A 24637-nucleotide genomic window follows, 5' to 3' on the forward strand; every position below is an offset into this window, starting at 1 on the left:
ATTCCCAGTCCAAGATTTAGATTTTTTATACAATGGAGTACTACTCTACCCTAAAAGATAAACTGGAGACATTTCTAGGTAAATGTAACCATACTCTTAAGTGAAATAAATCAGACACGTGTAAATATTGCATTGTTTTCTGATGTGAGAAACTGAACAGGTAAATAAGAATCAAAATGTATAATAGCTATTGTGAAATAGAAAATGTTCACATGGAACGAGGAACTGGGAGGCAAGGGGATAGAGGGAAAAAATGGAAACAAAGTTTTTATACATAAGGAGAAGAGGGGTTGAAGGCAGGGGAGGGGAATGGGAAAAAAGAACAAGATATACCATTGTACAGGTACAAATTCCCTCTGATGAATGTTATCATTACACATCTAAAATGTACCAATTAATTTTTTTTTAAAAAAAGCTCATTTACCCCTCACCTTAGGATACTTTCTATATATCATTTTACCACAGGGTAAGACACCTCCCCTGATTAAAATAAACATTCTCTGTAATTATGCCAGTCTTTATCCCCTTGCCATGCTTTATTTTATAACACATTTTTCCATCTAAATTCCCTATCTGATTATTTTCTACAAGCAACTGGCCAGCCTAGGCTCAATACTTAAGAAACAAATAATTTGAAAGGTACAGCTGATCTGAAAAGTACATACTACAGGTAGTGTGTAGTATTTTTCAATGTAAGGGCACCAACCCCAGTGGCAGGAACTCCTTAGTGTAGTTGAAAAGTCCCCAACCTGTTCTTTGAAAGACACATGTAGTTGGCTCTCCATTGCTGAATCTACAGATTTAATCAACTGCAGATCAAAAATATTTTGGGGGCAAAGAAATTTATATCACCTCATCAATACAGTGTAGCCACTATTTCCATAGCATTTACAATGTCTCAGGTATCATAAGCAATCTAGAGATGACTTACAGTCTACAGGAGGATGTACATATACTACATGGCACACACATACAGCAAGCAGAGTGATACTGCAAATCCCAGGATGCAAGTTCATGATGTTAGAGCTACTGACTCCTCCATTAATCTCAAGAAAATTAACAGGCAATCTGAGCTCTTAACCTGAAAATAGATGTGGTGTATCGAATAATCCATGCCTACTACTCAACTCAGATATGAACTTAATTCCCAGTTGTACATTTCAAAATGAATCTGATTTTCTATGATCTCAAACTTATATGACTAAATTTACTTTTAAAAAGCACTAATTTACATATGTTAAGCAGTAACTACATGATAACATGGGAAAATATATTCCAGGTACATGTTTTCCTTTGAAGGTTAAAAATTTTATTTTTGAGAAAATTTTTACTGCACATTTCCAAAGAGAGTCACAAAAGAAAGCAAAAATGTTGTCCTCCCCCCATCCTAAAAATAAATAAGGGCAGAACTTTTTTTTAAATCACGACACTTAGAAGTTTAGCACCAGCATCCAAAATGAACAAAAAAGGAAGAAAAGCATTTACTACGTAACAATTTCAGATTTCTTTGGTTGGGGTACTCCCCACGTAGAATTAATATTTCTTCTTTCAATTACCAAAACAGTAAAAACCAGGAAAAAAATATAAACCTAGTGGTAGCCGAAAATGGGGAGGATGCTCTCCTATATCCTGTGCAGGCATTCCTGAGCTCGCAGCTGACTAGAAATATTTTCTGACATCTTCCTCTTGTAGTTGTTAGTTTCTCAAAGACTAATGGTAAACATTCCAATGTCCAAATCTTATTTAGTCTTCCACTTTATTGCTTAGATGTTTCTTTGGTGTTGGTAAGGTTTGCTTTATTTTTGAATGGTTATTCTTTAGGTCACCTGGAAAAAATAAAAATCAAACTTACCAAGAGTGACAAAATGACAGCAACAGAAATCATTTTTCATATAACTCAAAAACAGTACTTCAAAAGCTCTAAACGAAGTCTATTCATCTTTTATAGATTTGTAAACTATATATTAATTTTTTTTTTTTGGTACCGAGGATCGAACTCAGGACCTTGTGCTTGCAAGGCAGGCGCAGCACCACTAAGCTAAATCCCTGGCCCACACTATACATTAATTTGATAAAAATGCTTACTTGCAAAGTACTTGTACAAGCCAGATTAGTACATATTTAAGATTTTGAAAATCGTATGAAAGAAAACCATCACAAGGCCCTTACCAGGTAAACTACACTAACACCAACTCCTCAAACACTTAAAAAGTCACGGCTGCTTCTCCTCATGTTGATATTATCATTACTTAGCCTCTTCTCCAATGTTAGACAAACTCTAAATAGTAAAAACACTGTTTTATTCTTGTTTTTTCCCTTGGGGCAGGGAACCATATCAAAGTAACAGTACTCAGAGTAAAAGACTACAGCCATATTTACAAATGATGAACAAGTTTCTGCCAGCTTGAACCACTAATGGTACATGCATGACTGCCTCCCTCAGGTACAAATGGATCTTAGCACTTTTATCGGCCTTTTTAATAATAAAATTAATGAAAAGTCTATAAATGGACTGAAGCAAGTTAGTTGCTTGAATTTGAATAATTGTATTGATATTCTTCAAACCAATTAAAAATTATTACAACAATCAACAAATTTGTTTAAGTAATCTGTGCCTGTTCTTTAAGTAATTCGTCCTGAATTAATAGTTTACCAATAATTCTCTACATTTTTTAAGCATAGAAACCTAACAAGTCCCCCCCATTGCTGGTATACATAATATCCATTTACAACTTCTTTGTCACAAATTGGCCATATTACAATTTTTTATACCACTTTTAATATCACTTTAATGTTTTCCTTAATAATTGTAATATTGGGCTGGGGATTTAGCTCAGTGGTTCCACCGCCTGCCTCCCAAGCGCAAGGACCCGAGTTCAATCACTGGTACCAAAAAAACAAAACAAAACAAAAAAAGAACTGTAATCTGATGATACCTGGTCTGCTAAATCCATGCCTTTCTTTGCATTACTGTAATCAAAGACACTCCCAAGAAGTGATACCAGCCACCCCACGGGACAGTTATGCACACACTTCCAGTGGTTCAAGCCGGTGGGAACAATCAAATTCAAATCAGAGCCACCCAGCATGAGACATACGAATTATGGCCCAGTGTGAACATGTCACTACATAACTCTAAGTCAGGTAAGGGAACTTCGAATAGGGAGTCTATGATTAATGTCCATGCCACCCAGAGATAAAACAGAATGCTGCTTTGTAGCAAAAATCTACGTAATGATTTTAATCCCACACCACCACCCACATATAAAAGCAGATAGCATTAGAAAGAAGAAACAATAACTTCAAAACTTTAAATAATGGTTACCAAAGGAAAAAGAGGGGGGGGTCCAATTTATTCTACAGATCATTGTCTTCTGTTATTAAAAACAAGCTCATGTCAGGGACTTTAAAATTATCAAATTGGCCACTAGGTGCCAGAAATGCATCAGTTTTCCATAGTGGGAGTAAGAATTAAAAGCTGTCTAAAAAAAGTTGATTGGCCCTCAGCTCTGTTAAACCATGTTAAACTCCATGTTAAACCCCAAATTTATCCAAATAAGGTCAATCTGAGGGATACTGAGCCACCCAAACAGTTTTTTCCCTAGAATCCAATGGACACAAGGGGTTGCCACGGATGAATCACAGAGCGAGTTTAAACCACTGTGTGCTACTGCTGAGCACCCAGTGACATTTACAGGAAAGGACAGCTCCAGGCCGGGCGGCCCTGATCTTACCCTGCTGGTGGTGAAGGGGCACAGGGACCTGGTGTCACTCAGCACTGCTCTGCTCGGCAGCCGGAGCCGGGTTCTCAGCTGGTGCTTCACCTGCCTTGGTCTACAAGGCACAAAAAAGCAAGTCATAAACCAGAAAGAAACCCCACCCAGGCGACCACGGAGACCCCTAACTAAGGCCAAAAGGTCTCAAATGTGAATTTTCCTGCCTATGAAGAAAAATCACCATGCAAAACATGAGTGGCCCTTATGTGCCTGAAGGAAAACTTAGTCCACAGCAGAGAGGCTGGCAGACGGCCCCTGAACATCGAGACTCCAGTCCATGAAGTGCCACTGCTTTCAGCTCCCACTCAGAGGCAGCTTCTCCACCCAGTCCCAGACGACAGCCCCACACGCTCTCGTGGAATCCCCTCCACATGAGCAATCCTTTCAGGAATGTTAATCAGCTGAATTCAAACATTTGCTTTGAATTATGTGCAAGGCAAACTCATTATAAATGTGAGCCTTAAGCGGCAACATTAAAGCCAGGCATAGGGGCCACGCATGTAATCCCAGCCCTGAGAGGCTGAGTCAAGGATCATAAATTTGAGCTCTGCCAGGGCAACTTAGCGAGATCCCATCTCAAAACTTTAAAAAGGATGAAGAGGAAGGGATACAGCTTAGTACAATGGCCCGAGTTCAATCCTCGATCACACACACACACACACACACACACACACACACACACACACACACTCCAGTCATGAAAGCTGGTCTGGCGACATCCCTTCTGGTTGGAGCTTCACCTCTTTGCCATCTTGCGAAGGAGCGTTAGGAGGGCGGGGACGACGCCGGTAGTTGTAGGGACGCCGGTAGCCGCGGCGAGCAGCTGGCTGGTTTGGACCATTGGCCGCTTGTTGATTCTCTTTGTCCTCAGCCTCTCCAATAGGTGCTACTATGGGTCTCGGGCGAGGAGGCCCTCTAGAGAGAGAAAGACACTGAGGGAAGCGCGTGACACGGGATGCTCTGAGGGTTCACTGTTAAAGTCAGCCCTTGGGGGCACATGCCCGTGAACTCTCCTGCAGGAGGCTGAGGTGGGACAAGACAATCCAAAGCCAGCCTGGACGACATAAGCAGATACATACATACCCTGCCTCAAAAAAAGTGATCAGTACTTACGGCTAGAATTATTTACAGGCAATACAACGAATGGAGCAAAGGTTTTACTGGAAATACCTTTTCTCCCCCTGGTTTTCCTGATTAGAATACCCAGCTGTGCTGAACAGATATACTGAACACACACTAAGCGATGAACCCCAGAGAGAAAACCGGCATCGCCACACGCCAGAGCATGTTTTCACATTAAACATTTCCCAGCAATGCTAAATCTCTGAGCTACCTTTACAGTGAGAAAACCGGCAGGTGCAGAGATGCTGGGTACTGGGCCGAACCACATGGAGGTGCTGTTTTACTATGGCTCGGAAAAGGTCAAAGATGGCTTGCAGTGCTGGGATTCACTTGTGCTACCATCTCCGGCCTGTTTCATTAAGATTTTTCCACGGGCTGGGATGTAGCTCAGTGGCACCGCGCCTGCCTGGCAAGTGCAATGTCCTGAGTTCGATCCCCAGTACCAGAAAAAAAACAAAAAAGACTTTTCCAAAGACTCTTTTCTTTGAATCTGCTTAGTAATTAATCATTAGTGATTCCTGTCTAAAACTGGAATGCACCCTAGGAGGAGGAGGACTTGGTCTGGCATAAATCCTTTCCCAGTTCAATACTCTTACTCCTCCTTTAAGTGAATCGGTGTCATCAAATTTTAGGTACAGGTTGAGCACCCTCAACCCAAAAATCCCCAATCCTCCAAAATCCAGAACTTTTTGAGTCCCAAAATAACACTAAAAATTTTTCCCTTTGAGGCATCTCAGATTTTGGAATTTTGCATCAAGGATGCTCATCAATAAAGTTCTGAAAAACTATGAGATCTGAAACATCTCTGGCAACAAGTATTTTGGATAAGGGACGCTCAACCTGCAGCATGGAAAGAACAGCTAGACTTATGACAAAAAGCTGTGAGAGGATCTTAGCGAGTCCAGTTCAGTCTTTGTAGGAGATAAGGCACATACTAATGATCTCAGATGCACTCGTATATTTAATCTTATTAGCCACTGTAAAACTTTAAAAAATTTTTTTTGGACAGGCTCTTGCTATGCAGTTCAGGCTGGCCTTGAAGTCACTATGCATCCTAGACTGGCCTTGAACTCAAGGTAAGCCTCCTGCCTCAGCCTCCAGGAGTGCTGGGATTACAGGCGTGTGCCACCATACCCAGCTGTACAGCATTTCTTAATGTCCACTTTACAGACCTGGAGACCCCAGCTTAAGGGTCCAGCTCAAGGTCATACACCCACTAAATTGCAAAGTGGAATTTAAGTACAGAAAATACACTTCACAGCATGACTTATCTCTTAGACTACTCCAGTTAAAAGTCAGTGAGCCAAATACTAACACAAATCTTCCTTCATTTAAATTACCCTACCAATTAATTTCTTATTTCACTTAATTTAATAAAAATTAAGTATCAAGCTGTGTGGGACTGCATACCAGGCTGTAATCCTAGTACTGAGAGGCTGAGGCAGGAGCATCACATGTTCAAACCCAGCCTGGGCAACTTAGTGACTCAGCAACATCATGCCTCAAAGTGAAAAGGGAGGGAGATAGATAGAGACGTAACGAGGTGCAAAGGCCCTGGGCTCCATCTCCAGTGCCACCAAAAAAAGAAAAAGTACAGTCCACAGAAGCTGGAGGACTTGAATAATGGTTTGCTGGGACGTTCAACTCCCTTTGGAGGGAAGGAGGTCAAACTGCTGTCCGAAAGCACAAAACACCTCACATGTGGCAAAGAAGCCACGTCTTCTAGTGCACACGAGAAGTGCCTTTCACTGGCCACGGCTTGCAGGGAGCGGCACACACCTGCGGTACCGTGGGCGGTAGGTCGGGTTCCGATGCACCGGGCCCTGAAGCTGAGCTCCCTCGGGGACTCCGTCCTTCAGCTCCCCGATCTCACCGGCCTGGAGGTGAGGAGAGCTGAAGTGAGTGATGCGGCATGGGACAGAGGTGCAGAGAACACAGAACCGTTTCTTAGAACAAGCTCAGCCCTACTGCAATAGTCTTTCACTGTATCCCAGAACATCTAATCTTACCAACTTAGCTTTTGTTTTATTCTGTTGAGACAGGGTCTGACTATGTATTTCAGGATGGCCTCGAACTCACTGTGTAGCCCAGGCTGGCCTCAAACTCATGGCTATCCTCCTGCCTCAGCCTCCCAAGTGCTAGGATTACAGGTGTGCACCACTATACCCAGCAACATTTTAAAATCTAATGTGTTCAATTAACAAGGAATGTAATAGTATACTGTATCGGAAAATGAGATTTTTCAGAATTGTTTCAATATCAGGCTCATAATTCTACAAACTAATCTCTTCTCAATCCCATTAAGGATTTCTACAGAGGTTCATCCGAACCTTAACTGTGGGCTGGGGTAGAGCTCAGTGTTAAGAATGCCTGCTTAGTGTGTGCAAGGCCCTGGGTTCAAAATCCAGCAAGGAAAGAAAAAGAGAAACACAAAACACGTGTTTTTGCCTCTGCTTTCTTCCTTTTGGTTTTTTTCATGTTTGGGTTAAGTATAATGTTTAAGAAGAGTTGGGTGTGGTGGTGCACACCTATAATCCCAGCACTCAGGCTGGAAGAGCACCATCTTTTCCACTTTTTAACTTTCAAAACACATACAAACTTAGTAAGACAAGTAGAAGTACAGGGATGTGTAGGATCCAACCCTCAGACCCCATCCTAGGTCCACCCAGATAGTAACTCTCACAACCAGAAGGCCCGTTCTGAATCATGTGTAGCCTGTATTCCAATTTTTTGTCTGGAAGATTTCAACAACCTTTACTTGGCACACACGACCATGACACTGTGGAAAAATTACAGGCCAGTTACTCAGTAAAATACACCACCATCCAGGATGTTTGGTAGTCCCCAATTAAGACTTAGTTTTCTCACTTTTGACAGGGGAAATCACGGAAGTTACACTGCACTCCCCGGGGCATCCTGCTGGGGGCACACGGCCTCAATCCCTACCAGGACTCAATGCTGCTCCCCTTTGCTAAGCCGTGAAGCAGTTTACCCAGTTTCTCCACTACAAGTTTACTCTTTCCCTCTCTGTAATTAGTTAGGACTTTGTAGGGAAGCACGTACCTTCGAAGTCTGCGAACATCCTGTTACTCATCAAATTTCTCGTTGTGTCCATTTATTTATTTGTACCCGAATGTCTCATGCTTTCTCTTTTCTTCAATGGGTTGGTCTGTCACTATCATTACTGGCCAATGGGAACCCCCTCCTGCTGCCTCCTGTCCTCTGACATGACCCCAACATTCTCTGAGTAACTTCCTTGCTTTCTGGCACAAGATGTTCCAGGCTTACATTGTGTTTACTCTGCCCCAGCCCTTAAATCTCTATGGAGAATGATTCCTATGAACAAAGCACTGGACGGCAGGTATGCACATCACTGTCCAAGCCTCTTGCTTTTGGGCCCTCTCAGTCATCAGAACTAAGACTCGAGCACATGCATACGCCTGTGTGATGTGGACACATGTGGTCTGGCCTGTGAACAGGAGGATGGCAAACGGATATGCCCCCCCCCGACCTACCATGCCTTCTTTAGAAGTAGCTTTTGGTGAGATCTGGGCTGAAGAGTCAGGGAAACTCACCACTGTACAAAGCAAATCAAATCAAACCAGAACCTGGCCTGATCTCACATCTCCGGCAGTGCGGACCTCACCTCTCGGCCCCTTCAAAGAATCCCCATGGAAGCAGCAGCTCCTCAGCACTGCAGCATGAGGCACACTTCCTTGCTCTTCCCACTCACTCATTCCAAGCAAACTTCTGTCCTCACCACACCACTGACCGCCAAGTTACGAACCCAATAATGATCATTTCTTCTCCTCACCGGACAGTGCTTATTTAATACTCCCTTACTGAAATACACCCTCCCGAGTGCTCCTCACCACTGTCCGCTGCACAATCCTTACCTCCCTAGTCCTTATCAGTCATGTCCCAGAACCCAATTCCACGATCATTTTCCATTTCCATTTGTATTAAATTCATGTCGCCCTACGGCTTTAGGCATCATGCTTTCCAACTCCAAAGTTACACCCATGGTCCTGCGTGTCCCCGGGGGCCCCCTCATCAGCCCTTGCCACCCCATTGCCACTCACAGAACTACCCTACCCTTCTTGGTGCCCCTAAGACTTGTTCCCCAGCTTCATTCACTTAGCCCTCTTCTCAGATACCACCATGCCTTCCTCCAGCTCCTATACCTTGGACTGTTTTATTCTTCTGCCAACTTGACATCCCTACTGAAGGTAAACTGGGGAAAAGACCTCCAAACTTTTTTCAATATCCTCCCCCAACTCAAATCTTTCTTCAATCTCTCTCTGTATGAAGCAGGGTCTCACTACGTAGCCCAGACTGGCCTCAAATGCAGAGATCCTCCTGTCTCAGCCTCCCAAGTGCTGGGATTACAGGAATCACATCTGGCTTTCCTTTAATTTTTTACATAAAAAATCCACAGAGAAATAGTTTACTCCTCATACTACATATTTGCACAATCAAACATTGTGACTTTTCTGTTTAAGTATTTCCCAAACTTGACCACTCATCTTCACTACTGCTACTCAAATCCTACCCTCGACCATCTGTCCACTGGGAAATTAAGAAGTTCTTAGGCCCCTGTACCGACCACCTTAAAGCAGCCTAATTACAGGCACAGGGCTTTTCGATTTTTTCATTTTTTGGCTGTTATTTGGCTTATGGAGACTGCTAAGTCACACAACACTCACACGTGACAGCAGGGAGTAGGAAGCTTCTAAGGGAAACTTTAAGACCTAAGAGTGCTGTTCCTTCCAACTTGACGGGGGAATGGTCAGCCTGCCTCAAAGACAAATGCATGCAGTCAGGGTGAGGATGGGGACCGTGTGCAAGGGAGCTTTAACCTGGCTTCTGAGAATGGCATCCCACAAGGCCCTGCATCTTCAGGTCCTAAGGGGAAACACTTCTAGAAGATATGGAAAAGCATCATCATGCTTTCAGAATATGTAACAGTACATACACTAAATAAGCCTGCTTATCTCAGGAAAGCACTATGAAGGCACCAGAAATAGCCCTGTATTGCAATCTCACGGACACTTCCTGTTCCTGTTTCCTAGACGCCCCGAGTGCGGGCCCAGAGAAGCCCAGTCTCCTGTACCCAGTGTCTCCACATATGTGAGCCTGGCCATTATTTATAGCACACTTGTCAGGGGCAGCTGTTAAAGAAGGGAAAAAGCAAGAAGCAAGAGAAAGAACATTCACAGGGATGGGAGAGGAGAAGTGTAGCAAAGCACGGACTGAACATGATATTCCGTCAAAACACTTCAGGGGGACACAAGGGCATGAAAGAAGCAAAAGCTGCAGCTAGTGATAAAAACTAAAAACAAAAAAATGAGAATCTATTCCTCCTTTTCCAACTGCAAAGTCAGTATGAGGCTTACTGATAATAACAAATTTTACAACAGCTCTAATATTTTGCAGTTAGAAAAGGGAAAATAAATAGCCAACAATGTTCATTTTTATGGTAGTTTTCTTTAAAAAATCAGCACCATCTCTCGAAATGCAGTCTTTGTAACTGTTTTGCATACTGCAGTCATTTGGGTTTAACTTAACAGGCGAACCCTTTGGTACAGGCTTTAATGCCCCCATTGTAAAACGCACAAATTAATCTCCGGGAACCTCATGGATGGGAAGTAGCAGACAGGCCTGCAACCCAGCCTTGGGACTCTCCATCTGAGCTCTGGCACAGGCCACGTGCCTGTCACACCCCACCCGCAGGGCGGCCTTCTCCTGGCTCCCAAGCTGTGCAGAGCCACAGGCTAGGTCTGACCTGGCAGCTGGAGCTGGAGGAGGAGGTGCAGGAGAAGTGGAGGAGGCAGAGAAGGATGAGGTGAGGACGCTCAGTCCCAGGTGCAATTTACCTGCATTCTGCTGGGCTGGGGAAAGGCCCGGGGGCGGCGGTCAAAGCTCTGTCCCACGTGGTAGGGCGGGAAGCGCCGCTGCCGGTACCGAGGGTAAAACTGGGGTTGGCGCAGCTGGCCCGGGGCCCCCGAGAACTGCCCGTCAGCCGTGCGGGGCTCGAATCCTTCACTGCTGCCGCTCCCTGCCTCCTCCTCCTCCCCAGCGTACTAGCAAAGCAAAGAAACAGAGATTCAGAACTAGTCCAGCGAGGCGGGAAACGGGAGAATAACATCAGGTCGGATAACGTCACTGAAAGCTTGGAAAATTAACTCCCAGCACCAACGCCTTTGGGAAACAGAAACAGGCAACTCGCATTTAGCCCGGGCGGTCATGATTCCTGGGATAAATGACCGGGACTGAAGTAGATCCGTGCGGCTCAAACACCAAGCAGCAGAAAAGCACAAGCGACCCACAACACACCTAACAGTCGTCTGGCTGGAGCTGGGGAGACTCATCTGAGCAGCCCCCCTGGGGCGCCCAGGGGATTTACAGTGCCCAGCGCCCTTCGCTGCGAGGCCTAACATGGACGTCCACCGAGGGAGAGGCAGGGTAACGCCCAGAAAAATACATGTTATGTTATCAGCATGCTGGACCTAAGCGTCTACAGCAGTTCTCAAAACGTGGCCGGGGTCTGAAGACTTCGGGTGGGCAAGGTCAAAGCGCTGTGTTCTCCACGCTTCTGAGCCGCTGGGGCCGCCTGCGCCTGCTCCTCTCTGCCGCATGCTGGGTGCTCGGGCTCTCCGCAGACTAAAGCACACCTGGGCTGCAGGATCCAGCCACCTTCTATCACACCGTACAGCAAAGAAAGGTGCAGAAGTACAAAGCAATACCACATACTCAGTGTAAACAGCCCTCTTCATAAATTTATACTAACAGGAGTATTTTAAATTTCTTTTACTACATAGATAAACATACACTTAGGATCCTCAATAGCTAAGCATAAAAATGCAGCCAAAAGTCAAAAAGTTTGAGAATCAATGACCTATATGGCATGACTCTTTTTATGTTTAGAACATTTTAATTGCACTTCCTAATACAATTAACTAGGGTAGGGATTAACCATTTCTAAATGCAGACCTCATTTAAAAAGAGAATTAGTAACTCATTTTTTATTATTTTATATATTTAAACTACATCACATATGACCATTTTATATCTTAACAAATTAAAACAAGCATCAAGGTCCCAAGTTCGATCCCCGGTACCAAAAACCAAAAACAAAAACAAGCAAACATCTGTCAAAGCATTTGTGATTTCAAATATTACCCTACAAGGAATATAGAAATCACAAGTAGTCCTTATGGTAAGTAACTACAGTTTTTAAAAATCATTGAAGTATGATATGTACATGTAGCAACTCCCTACAGTGAAATGTAAACATTACACAATGTAAATATGTACTAATATAAATTTAAAATGATACAAACATGTACTAATAAATTTTTTTTTTTTTGGTACCAGGGATCAAACTCGGGTCCTTGTGCTTGCGCAGCAGGCGGCGAAACCACTGAGCTAAATCCCTGGCCCGACTAATAAATATTTTAAAATATTAATAAACAAATTAGCCAGGCACAGTAACATACGCCTATCATCCCAGCTACTGGAGAGGCTGAGGCAGGAGGACTGCAAGTTCAAGCCCTACTTGGGTAACTTAGGGAGATCCTGTCATAAAAATTAAATTTACATAGCTGTGTCAGAAGGCGTTGGGTTCAGTTCCCAGTACCGCACAGCCGTGTGAGGCTGTGCTTCTCACACACACACCAAAACAGTAAGTGGAAGACAGTAGAAACTGTTCACATCATGTCTGTATCTTCTAAGTGTTATGCAGCCAAATATTTCACTGGAACTTTGCAAGACAATAACGAGGCACTGTCACTGCTGACCATACTGACAAGCCACCAGCACTGAGGTACTGAAGCCTCTATTTATGCACACCTTAAGCATTTTGAAAATTTTTTTGTAAGTTATCTTTTCCAGGTCTTAGAGGAAAAAGTCTTTGAGGAAAAATTCTTACTGAAGATTTTTCTATTTTTACTTCAGAATTGGCCTCGCCATCAAAGTAATCTCAGCCCAAGCTCTATAAATCGAATGAACTTAAGAATTCGCAGTGAACACTGCAGTAGCTCACCCTTACACCAGCCTTCACAGCTCATTACTAAAGATGTAGGGAGTCAAGCAAGGGTCAGAAAAAAGAGGACATGTCCTCAGGAATGATGAAACCAACTTGGGCAGGGTGTAAAGCTAACAGAAGAGCAAAATCCATTTACCTAAGGAGAAAAATATGAATCTATGAGCATAGAGATAAATCACTCTCAATTTGCAGGTATTTTTTTTTTTTTGGTACTGGGGATCGAACTCGACCTTGCGCTTGCGTGGCAGGTGCCAGAACCACTGAGCTAAATCCCTGGCCCCAATCTGTAGGTATTTTATTCTGAGACTTTTCAAAAATGTTTCTTTGCATGTCAATGAGTGGCTACCTTCCTGTTTCTGGATTTTGTTATACTGGAGATTGAACCCAGGGCTTCACACTGTGCTATGTATCTCCAGTCCATTTTATTTTTTACTCTGAGACAGGGTCTCACTAAGTTGCTCAGGTTGGCCTGGAATTTATAATCTTCCTGCCTCAGCCTCCCAAGTGCTGGGACTACAGGTGTGTGCTACCATGCCCAGCTAGTAGATACCTCCCTGTACTCACAAAGGATTCTGAGTTTTATTCCATGCTGCTAATCCCTGGTTCTAACTCCAAACACACCAAAAAACTAGGTAATTTTATCCTCTTATTAATTCAAGTCTAACATGGTCCTCACGAGTACAAACAAACTGAGTTCTCTATTTCTGCCTTGAGAATATTCCTTTGAGCTGCTTGCCAGGTATGGTGGCACACACCTGTATCCCAGCATTCAGGAAACTGAGGCAGGAGGATCGCCATGAGTTTGAGGCATTCCTGGGCTACACAGTGTGTTCAAAGCCAGCCTGAACTACATAAAGAGAGAGAGATCCTGTCTCAAAAATAAATAAATAAATAATAGAGCTGCTTAAGCAAAAGCTCTAGCCAGACAGGGCTTGTAAATTTTTTCATCTGGATTGGGACCAATCTAAAGAACTAAAAATCTGAGAATTACTCCTTCTTTACTTTGAAGTAACAGGAAAATGCTATACTGAATAAAATAGCTACTTTGTTGGGGTAACTTATTTCATCCTCTGGGGCCAGTGCTTTACCTACCCATCCCCAAGTGATTCCCTGTTCTTTCTTGCCAAACTGTTTCAGAGGTCAACAGTATCGGTGGCAAGGAAGGAAACAGGAGGTTGAAGCCCAGGTGCCAGTGAACGCCACATGCAAGGTCCTGGCCAGATAAAAAAGCCAAACGAAGACTGAGGCTTTTTCCCAACCCTGAACCACCTATCTAACTCTCCTTGTTCCAAGATAAGTAAATGTCTGGAACTCGCAGCCAATGCCTCCTAACGGATATGACTTCCAGCCGGCAAGTTTCCAAGGAGACCAGTGGCAATGGGTAATTTCTGGGCACTAAACATTTTCTTTTCAAAAAACAAAAATACTAATCACTTGTCCTGTCTCCAGAAGACAGGGGAACTGTCTGCTCCAGGTACATGCTCCAGGTTCATTTTGGACGTGGAAGAATTCCCAACCGCTGATTAGGAACAGAGAAGACATACGCTGCGGGGCGGTCCCCGGCGCCGGCCGTAGTAGCCGCGGCGGTATCGGCGGCGATCGGCGGCATAGCGACTCCCTTCCACAGGGACTCCGTCGGGGCCCGTCACGTTGGCTGCTTCAGCACCCTGAGGAAGAAAAGAGACACAGATGGCCCCCAAATCCAGAAGAGGCCACGCTCGTCCCCCCGAACCACAACGTGGGACAGCTAGTCTCCAAGCGGCCGGCACAGTAAGAATTCCGACCACCATCTCAGAAACCGGCTCATGTTTACAAAGGAGAGGAAGCGCTGCTCTGGTTTAAATGCATCCAGCTGGCCAAACAAACGCTGCCTCCTCGTCCGGCTGTGCCAGGTATGAGAGCTGTGTGCTCTTCAGAGAGTACGAACTGCTCAAAACACAACTGCGAAAGCAGAAGTAATGTGGAACCAGGAACAGTATTTCTCAATGGACCAGAACTGAGGTGTTACCTCCCCAGTTTGCGTTCAAACCTGTTTCACCATAAGCGGTGCCTTGCGTCTCTACTGGCAGGTTCCTGTAGCTCTGTCCAGCACTCAGCTAAGGGTGAAGAAACTTTTCCCACTGTGACGGCCACAGGGGGGTCACGGAGGGGGGGGGGGGTTCTTGATTTTGTAACAGTCTGCACACCTCACCCCTCTTTACACCTTCTATTATCCTTGAAACAGACTTAAGGGTTCTTACTCTCATAGGGACAGATAAGTAAAATAATGCGTCAGCCACGTGTGGTGGTGCAGGCCTGTAATACCAGCACTCAGGAGGCGGAGGCAAGAGGATGACTGCAAATTCAAGACCAGCCTGGACTGCAAAGCAAGATTCTATCTCAAAATAAAATTAAATTAAAATAACCAAAAATCTAAAAACAAATTGGGACAAAGGAGACACAAGAGTCAATTTGTAAAACCTCATGTTCGACCAATTCAAAAATGGGCATCTGAAATGAACAGACATTTCTCAGAGAGGTAAAAGCAGCAAATAAACATGAAAAAATGTTCAACATCACTGGTCATTCAAGAGATGCAGATGAAAACAACACTGAGGCTCCATCTCACCCCAGAAAGACTGGCTGCTATCAAGAAATCAACCAAAAAAAAAACAAAAAAGAAATCAACCAGTAACAAATGCTGGCAGGGGTGTGGGGAGAAAGGAAACCTTCTGCATTGTTGGTGGGAGTGCAGACTGGTGCAACAACTGTGGAAATCAGTATGGAGATACCTCAAAGAACTAGGGCTACAGGTCCCATTTGACCCAGCTATTCCCCTGCTGGGTATCTTCCCAAAAGAATTAAAAGAATCATACCACAGTGATATATGTGCACCCATGTTTATAGCAGCACAGTTTGTAATAGCTAAAGCTTGGAAACAGTCCAAATGCACATCAACTGGAAACTGGATAAGATGTGGTTCTTTTATAAAATGGAGTGCTACTCAGCCATAAAGAATGGAAAACTAGAGACATTTATAGCTAACTGGATGCACATTGAGGTCATACTCTTAAGTGAAATAAATAGGACACACTTGTATAAATACTGAATAGTTTCTCTGGTGTGAAAATCTAAAAGTGTAAATAAGAATCAAAATCTATAATTGATATTGTGAAATAGGAAGAAAATGTCTAAAGGAATAGGGGAAATGGGAGGGGAAGGGGAAAGGAAAGAAGGGAAAAGAAAAAATATGAGAAAATGAAAAACATGGAAACAAACTCTTTGTAAATCGGGAAGGATGGACAGGGTGAAGGGAGGGCAGGGGAATGGGGAAAAAATAAGAACCAAGATACATCATGTACAGGTACAAGATCCCAATGAGGAATGTAACATTTTATTCCTAAAATGTACCAATAAACTAAATGGGGGAAAAAAAACCCTCATGTTTGAAAGCATGCAGAAGTAAAAATAACCAAAACAAAAACTTAAAAGTTGACCGGGGATTTAGCTCAGTGGTTCTGTCACCTTCCTTGCAAGTGCAAGGTCCCAAGATCGATCCCTGGTACCAAAAAAAAAAATTTAACTGCTGGGGATTTACCTCAGTGGTGCCGTGAGGACTGCTTTGTAGGCACAAAGTCCTGAGTTCGATCCCGGGAACCACAAAAAAAGGCACAAAATGAAAAGGTGTGGCAGGGATGACTACAGAACAGCATTCTGCTGGAAAGTGATGTGCAGCTTCACGAGGTTGGGAAGACAGACCTTGGAGATCGCACTGGTAAAAACACTTCCACATCAAATGAAAATGTTTTTTAGAACAGAACAGCTTGAGGGATGAAAAAGCAAGGGAAATGGAAATGATTGAAGAATGTTATATGCATATATGACTATGCCAAGATGAAATCCGATATTCTGTGTATCTAATATGCACTAATAAAAAAATAGAACTTAAAAAAAAAATTGAGAGCTGCTAATGCAGACAATGGCTTGGCAACTTAGTGAGATACTGTCCCAAAATAAGAAATAAGGGGCTGGGGACATACCTCAGTATAAATGCCCTGGTTCCAATCCCTACTACCATGCCACAAAAACAGTCTCTGGGATGATGTTTGTGTGGGAGAGGGCTTGTGGAGACAGGGTCCTGCTATTTTGTTCAGGCTGGCCTGGAACTCAAAGTAATCCTCCTGGCTCAGCTTCCCAGGGCTGGGATTACAGGCCTGTGCCACCACACCCAGCAACAGGGAAAGTTTTTAAATGGTTTTAATCTTGGTCTACATTGTTTTACTGATATGTAACAGACTACTGAGATGAAAACACAAGGGCAGTAGTATTATACTTTATATACACAATGGCAGAAAACAAATCTGTAGATATTCTTCCAGATGAGTCCTCAGCTTTGTGGATTGAACTCTTCTAAACAAAACTTTCACAGAGCCTGTCAGTGTGCTTTCAGCTTTTCAAAATCCAACCCCAAAAGAGAAAGCAATGAGTATATTCCATTCAAGTGAATCTCCTTTTATTGAGAATCAAGTACTCTTAGCTGTGCGTAATTTCTAAGCAGAAGTGTTTACAAATCAGTCTGAAACTTTTATCAAAAGATATCTGCTCTAAAGCAGCTTTCATCTATATTTACTGCCTTAAGGCAGTTCACTTTTAATATTAGGTTCCAAAATAAAACTGACCTCTTTAAAATTTTGAGAAACTAGCTTTTCCATAAAGTTTATCATTTATTAAATGAAAAATTGAGGTTTTAAAAAATATATCCAAGTATGTTTATAATCACATTAAAAAATCAAAGATATTTCTACCTAAAACTTACTTCCTCCTATCATAGAAAAATAATCTAGAGTAGGGCTGAAGACTATTACTCACACAGCAAAAGTATGAAGCAGCATTCTTTGTTGCCTGACCACAATTTCTCACCTTTTCTCCTTCAACCACATCAAACTCCACAGTTTCTCCATCTCCCACGCTGCGCAGATACTTGCGGGGGTTATTCTTCTTGATGGCAGTCTGCCAAGGAAACAGAAAATCCCATTTGAGGTCTAGGTCAATTCTGGCCAATACTGAAATGATTCACTGCTGTCAAGTTGACACACGTGGACCTGCAGAAACTGCTGGCCTATTATCACTTTTAAATCATTCTCCTCCCACAAACCAATGGTCTCCGAAACAACAAAACAAAACAAAAAACGCTATAGGACGGTACTCCACATTACTTCCTGGTTTGTGCTATTCTTCGAAATTCACCTTGGTAGTGAGAAACAGTTACTACAAACCTGTTATACCCTGATCACTGAGTCGTGATGGTGAATAGTTATGTCAAACTATTAACCTTCTAAGATTCTGACTGTAGCTCCATCAGAAAGGGAGGGAGGATCCTGCTTTATGAGATTTTACGTAGAAAAACACCCACTGTGTTGGAGAAACTGCTAACTTCAAAGTAATTTCTGAGCTGGGTGTGGTAGCCTATGCTGGTAATCCCAGCCTTCAGGAGGCTGAACCAGGAGGATTGTTGCTGGGAGCCTGAACTACACACCAGACACTGTCTCAAAACAACAACAAAGTAATTTTTGAAATATAGGTTGCATAGTGGATGATAAATAGAAAAAGGAATAAAAAAATGCCAGAAGGACAAATAGCTGATAGAGTAAGCATGAAGACCTGAGGAATTAAAGCAAGTTAGTGCTGGGTGTAGCAGCACATGCCTTTAATCTCAGTTCCTGGAGAAGCTGGGGCAAAAAGATCACAAGATCACAAGCTCAAGGCCAGCCTGAGCAATTTAGCTGGACTGTCTGTCTCAAAACAAAAATAAAGTGGGTTGGGGATGCTGCTCGGTGCCAGGCTTGTGCAGCGTGTGAGGCCCTAGGTTCAACACCCAGTACTGAAAAAAACACAGTATTTCCTCTCCTCTGCGGTCCCCTCTTACGGTCAAGGAAGGTCAAGGAAACGTGAGGGGCTGACAAGTGATTTATCCGAAGTTACAGGAAAACAGAAAATCTATATCCCTGTGCTATTCAACATGTTTGCCTTGACACCATTCATATTCCAGCTGATAGGTCTTCTGATAAAACACTGAATACGTAATAATACACATGAAAAGATTAATGAGGGTGCTATTCTGCATGAATATCTGCTTACGCAAAGGCGTTTCTCTCTCCAGCAATGGATCGGAGGGAGTAATTGCTGCTCCCAGTTCCCATTTGCTTGGCTGGCCTCTCCTCCACAGCTACAGGGGCTGAGTCTGCGGAAGTAGGTCAGCCTTGCTTTATAAAGCAATTAGGCATGTGGAAGGCAGCCCTTCCCCTACTGAGTAGGAGGGAGAGAAAAATAAGGGAGGCGGTGGGGCAGAGGCCTCTCCTACGGGGAGGAGGCAGCTCAGCTCGGGACAGGATACTGCGCAATGCGGCTGGCTCCCAGGCAGCCCCTCCCTGCCGGCCAGCCCTTCTTCCTGCAGAACTGGGCAGACCTGGCCCCGGCACACTGCCGTGACTCACTCCAGCTCCTGGGGCTGGAGTCAGGTCAGACTCGGCCCTGCTCTCCTCCAGGGACGCCTGCGGACCTCCGGGTATCATAGTAACATTTCCCTTTTAGTCTGTGAGGATCTGAGAGATCCCTGTATCTCAATTAAAAATCAACTGACTGTGCAATAGAAATGTACACGGCCAAGCAGAAATATAAAGGATAAAAACCACAAGCAGGGAGAGCTTTTCAGACATTTATCTCCAACACCCAAACGCCACCTCAACACACACAAAAATGGATGGAAACAAAACCAGAAAACCAGATGCGTGACAAAGCCCTGCAGGTGAACACGCCTGAGTCCCTGCCATGGATTTCCTCCTAGTCCTGGGTGAAAACTCCTACTTCAGGCAGCTCAGAAAACCACAGGGACAAAAGGAATGGGGAAGATAGGTGTAACTCCTCTTAAACTATTTTCCAGAGAGCAATTCAGGATACGTAGTAACAGAATAAGTAACATTCAAGGTCAAGCGCTGAAAGAAAGACTGAGACACTTGTTAGCAGAGAAATTCACCTCAATATCTTCCCATCTTACCCACTTTCGATTATTTCCTTCAAACGGAAGGACCTGGACATGTGCTAAGCACTCCTCGTTTTAACAAGAGGGAGGACTGTCCTGGGAACCAAGAGTTTCCTGACATCTTAGAGGCACACACCCTGTGCATCTGCTTGCCCGTGCTGAGCACCACGAGGTAGAGGACAACTGCTAAGCAATGCCCTGGGATGGGGAAAGGATGCTAACACAGATACGAGACTTTGCTACGGCCGAAGAAGCTTTAAAAGGAGAACTGAGCTCCTGGGGGGGGGGGGGGGACGACGACAAAAAAAACCTTCACAGAAAGTTTAATATACAATTATAATTTTCAGGTCTCACTTCGGGGAAAGGGACACTTTCCAGACATCTCTCCTCCCGCAGCAAAACGCAACGCTTATCAACCCTCTTACCTGATGGACAAATACATCTTCTTTGGTGTCATTTCTGTTGGGAGACAAAAAAAACTCGGTAAAAGGTCCTAAATATGTAGAGAAACTGAAGAACAGGTATGTTACGAATTTAGTCCTCAAGACCTAAAAATCCAACATAAAAGTTTGCTTGTCCTCCTCACCCAATCCAGACAGCTAGTATCAATTCCTCATTAAAACTTGTAACTCAACAAGACACCCACCTTACCCTCACATCACCACAGTGCCTAGAGAGGATTCAGCAGGCAGGAACAGCCCTTCCTCAGTCACATGGCCCTGGGTAATCAGAGTCCCGCGTTTTCCGCCCAGCAGAGGCAAAGCAAGACAGTTAAAAGGACAGGCAGGGCACAGCTGTGAAGCAAGCTCTCCTTACACTGAAATTTAAAACAGCCACCCCAACCCCACCCCACCCACACCGACAGGAACAAACTGGAAGACAGTAACATCCCCAGAAAACACCTCCAACTCTCCCTGGAGTCTGCAGCTGCCCTTGCTCCTAGTGGGAAGGAGCAACTGCAGCTGAGAAGCCCTGGTTCCATGGGGACCGGGCCAGGCGAGTCCAGTACTCAGTGCAACCTTAGCCTTAGGAGAGCTGCCTGGCAGTGCAGGGCTTCACTGCTCCTCCTGGGAAATGAGGGACATGGACTTATTTATCCTAAGTCTCTTCCCGCTTCTCATTTTATTTTTAGCTATCCTCTTCTTTCTTTTTTTTTTTTTTTGGTACCAGGGATCGAACTCTGGTCCTTCTGCTTGCAAGGCAGGAAGTGGAACCACTGAGCTAAATCCCCAGCCTACCCTCTTCTTTCTTTTCATGATTAGATTTATGAAATAAGCTTGAGTTCTAGAAATTCATTTTAATTAATATTTGATGACCATTAGCTTAGAATATTTACAATGCTAAGAAATCTTCAAACTTACACAACGCACTAATAAAGTATGGTAAGAGATCTGTTGTAATGGCAGATGCCGCGACACAAGCATAAATTTAAAACACATAGACACACACATACCGATTTATAAACCCATATCCATTTCTGACGTTGAACCATTTAACGGTGCCAAGGACTTTGGTGGCTGAAATAGGATTAAGCAGACAAATTAGTATATTGACCTACAAAGAGATAAAGCTCATACCACTGAGATCTTGATAACATTATACAAAGGCCTAAAGCTACCTGACCGAACCACTAATAGCTTGATTTCAAAATAAATTAGGAAAAGAAAATAGAGCAAGTGATGATACCATAGAGATACGCTGCAGAAGATGACTTCTTTCTTGTGAAACTTTTCATTAATAAATTGGATGCTAGCTTGGTACTCACCACCCTGACACTGGTAGTATCAGGCCTTTTCCAGCGACCTGGGCTGGTTTCATTGTTTACCTTACTCTCTGGAGTTTGTGGGAATCAAACTGGCATTTTCTAGTAAACCCCCTCTTTAACTTGACCGCTGTCTTTCCCTTCTGTCACGAGCAGGACCACTTTACTACTATGACAAATTTTAGCAGAATTTCTAAACAAACCATGACTTCATAGAACTTGTCCTAAACATGCCACAGAACATGTTTAACTGTTTTAAACATGATCCTTGGGACCAACTGCAAACGTCAAACTCAGTATCTCGAAGGAAACGCCTATGACTAAATTCAGAAAATGTACAATGCAATTATCAAGTCTCAGTGAAACAGTAAATCCAACAGATTACATTTTTTAAAAAGCTTAGTAGAGAATGGAAGTAATAATTAACAGTAATCCACACTCCCTCTCTATTAGTACAAGGTTTATAATAATTTCCAAGGAAAAGCAATAAGGGTTCAGTTTTTAAATTCAAAGCTAAAACAGTGACCAGGGCTCGCTTTGGTGTGGGCAGGGTTAGTCCTCAGTCTGCCAGACTGATGTGCTTGGGCAAGTCTTCCAGCTTTCTTTGTGGAGGAAAAAATCCTGTACGTCTCCGACGACAATCAGCCCACATTAACTGTGCATTCTCTAGTCCTAACCCAAGCAGAGTACTTCCAACAGAAAGACCCAATCACCAGAATCTTTACTTTGAGGTCAGAGGAAGAAAAGCATGAGATGTTTCGGATGTAAATGTACAAAGAAGCCAATTTTTGATCAATTATACGCAGTTCAGTCATACATGATTCCAAATAATACGATTTTTTGTGATTTTATTTGCCAAAAACTAATAACCTAGGAACACAAACATAGGAACTGTTTTTAATGTCTATCACGGTCGAAATAACCTTCGTTAGAAAGGCAGTGTTAACAGGGGGTAAAGATGAGAAGCGATTCTCAAGTCTAATGTAGTACAGGCTGGAAGCTATTTTTAATTCTCCAGTGTTTTTTAATTCCAGAATTACTTCCAAAGACTTCAGAGGCTGACAAATCCATTCACATTCTTGTTTTAAAACCCTAAACCTACTTCACAGCACTAAGGGAAAGGGGGACAGAATAAAAACCATAAGGCTTTCGTGCTGTTCATTAGAAGTCTTATTTCACTCATGTCAACTACTTTCCCTACAGACTCAAGACCCACTTGCAAAAACTAGAATCAGAGAATCCCAGAGCAGATATCCATTTCAGTGCACTGTGTCTGGCACATTTTAGGCATCCGTGTGTTTCCTTGGCAACCGACGGGGATTGGCAGAACGCACAGGCCAGACAGCACTGACTTGTCAAGTGCAAGGCCGATCTTCATTATGAGAGCCTGAACTTGGGAAAGATGAAAGATTCATCCTAGGCTCTGGGCACGCAGAATGGCAGCTGGCGTTGGAAAAGCCAACCTTCATGTCTTTCCTCATCTTTCAAGATAAAATCTACTTTCTTTATTCCAAGATCAAGTGAAAACCTGCATGAGTTCCTCTATTCTAAAGTAAGGCAAGCTGGGCGTGGTGGCACACACTTGTAATCCCAGCTCTCTGGGACGCTGAGACAGGAGAAGGGCCAGTGTGAGCCCAGTTTGAGCAACTTCAGGGACCCTGTTGCATTGGGGGAAAAAAGTAAAAAAGTCTGTCTGGGGTGTAGCTCAGCAAGAAGGCTCTGGATTCCATCTTCCTGCACCACCAAAATAATAACGTGTCATTAGGAACACATCTTAACACTGCTTGGGACAACACCATGAGGCTGTCTCATTTTACGTGGAAGGATTCCAAGGAAAGCTTGGTGGAAACAACATCCCAGTGCAACATTCACTGCATTTGAGCAACTTTTAGTCCAACAAACAGCGAGTGTTACACTCATGGTTGGCAGGAACTGCGGGTCTCTGGAGGTGGGGAGTACTGAATCACAGCACGTTTCCCTTATATTACTCCTTACACTTACAGCCGGTGGGGCGAGAAGGCTCAGGGAGAGCCAAACATGCCCCACCCAGAGCGGAGAAAATCTCTCGGGCGGCCCACGCGGCGGCCAACTTTCCGGTTTCCGCGAGAACCGGAGCGCACGCCCGCCTCCGCCTGTCCGGGCTCCCAAGGCGTCACCGAGGGTGAGCGCGCCCAGAACTGTGGCAGCACAACAGGCCCCCACCCCTCTGCCCGTCCCCACGCCTGCACTTCCCACCCTCCTGCCTCCGCCTCCTTCCTCGGTGACGAGCCCCGAGGTCGCCGCGGTCGCCCCACTTCCGAGTTCCCGGCCGCCGCCGCACGTGCGCGCCCGGAGCGGGGCCGGGATCCGGGCCCTCCGAGGGGAAGGGCGTCGGGGACGACACCCGAGCCTCACCGATCGCGGGCGACGGCCCCAGCCCGGCCCACGTGTCCGTCCCCGCGCCGCCCGGCTCCGCTTCCCTCCGGGGCCCAGCATCTCCCCAGGGCCCGCCGGGGACTGCGCGCCCGCCCCGCTCACCGAGAACTTTCTTCTCCGCGTCTTCGCCGCCGGCCGGAGCCGCCGAGGCGGAGGCGGCGGGGCTGGGGGCTGCGGACGCCGCGTCCCCTCCCGGGCTCCCCGCGGCCGCGCCGGGGCCAGCAGGGGTCGGAGGCGCCGCGCCGGGGCCAGCAGGGGCCGGGGGCGCCGGCGGGGGCGCGGCGGCGCTGGTGGAGCCGGGGGCCTGGCCCGCCTCGCTCATGCCGCTGCTCGCTCGGGCACTCGGCGGCGGTTGGCGGCGGCGGCGTTGCTGGGGCCGGGGCTCGCGGGGCGGTAATAGTCCGGCTGCGCGCGCTCGGCTCGGCGCGATCTTACTGCCCCGAAAAGGGCCCCGCGCGCTTTTCTAGGCGGCCGGGGGTGGGGACGCGGCCGCGGGC

General features: G+C 44.9%; 1 protein-coding gene across 1 annotated transcript; it reads right to left on the bottom strand.

The window, feature by feature from the left end:
- Positions 1-1286: 1286 nt before the first annotated feature.
- On the bottom strand, positions 1287-24599 carry Ybx3 (Y-box binding protein 3). Its single transcript, XM_087214129.1, has 10 exons — positions 24243-24599; positions 21417-21480; positions 20389-20422; positions 17845-17934; positions 14490-14612; positions 10775-10981; positions 6678-6775; positions 4517-4691; positions 3735-3834; positions 1287-1826 (listed from the first exon to the last, which is right to left on the bottom strand). The coding sequence occupies exons 1-9, from the start codon at positions 24460-24462 to the stop codon at positions 3769-3771; spliced, it is 1077 nt and encodes a 358-aa protein (XP_087070255.1). The 5' UTR covers positions 24463-24599; the 3' UTR covers positions 1287-1826; positions 3735-3768.
- Between the last annotated feature and the right edge of the window lie 38 nt (positions 24600-24637).

Source organism: Heterocephalus glaber, unplaced genomic scaffold, assembly GCF_053883595.1.
Source record: "Heterocephalus glaber isolate CG9 unplaced genomic scaffold, H.glaber_assembly_v1.0 deba00001444, whole genome shotgun sequence".
In the NCBI taxonomy this organism is placed as follows: Eukaryota; Metazoa; Chordata; class Mammalia; order Rodentia; family Bathyergidae; genus Heterocephalus; species Heterocephalus glaber.

Coding starts and splice junctions, on each gene's coding strand:
- Ybx3 (XM_087214129.1), bottom strand. CDS start 24,462: ATGAGCGAGGCGGGCCAGGCCCCCGGCTCCACCAGCGCCGCCGCGCCC. Junction 20,423..21,416: donor GGATATGGGTTTATAAATCG/GTATGTGTGTGT, acceptor GTCTCCCAACAG/AAATGACACCAAAGAAGATG. Junction 14,613..17,844: donor ATGTGGTTGAAGGAGAAAAG/GTGAGAAATTGT, acceptor TTTCTTCCTCAG/GGTGCTGAAGCAGCCAACGT.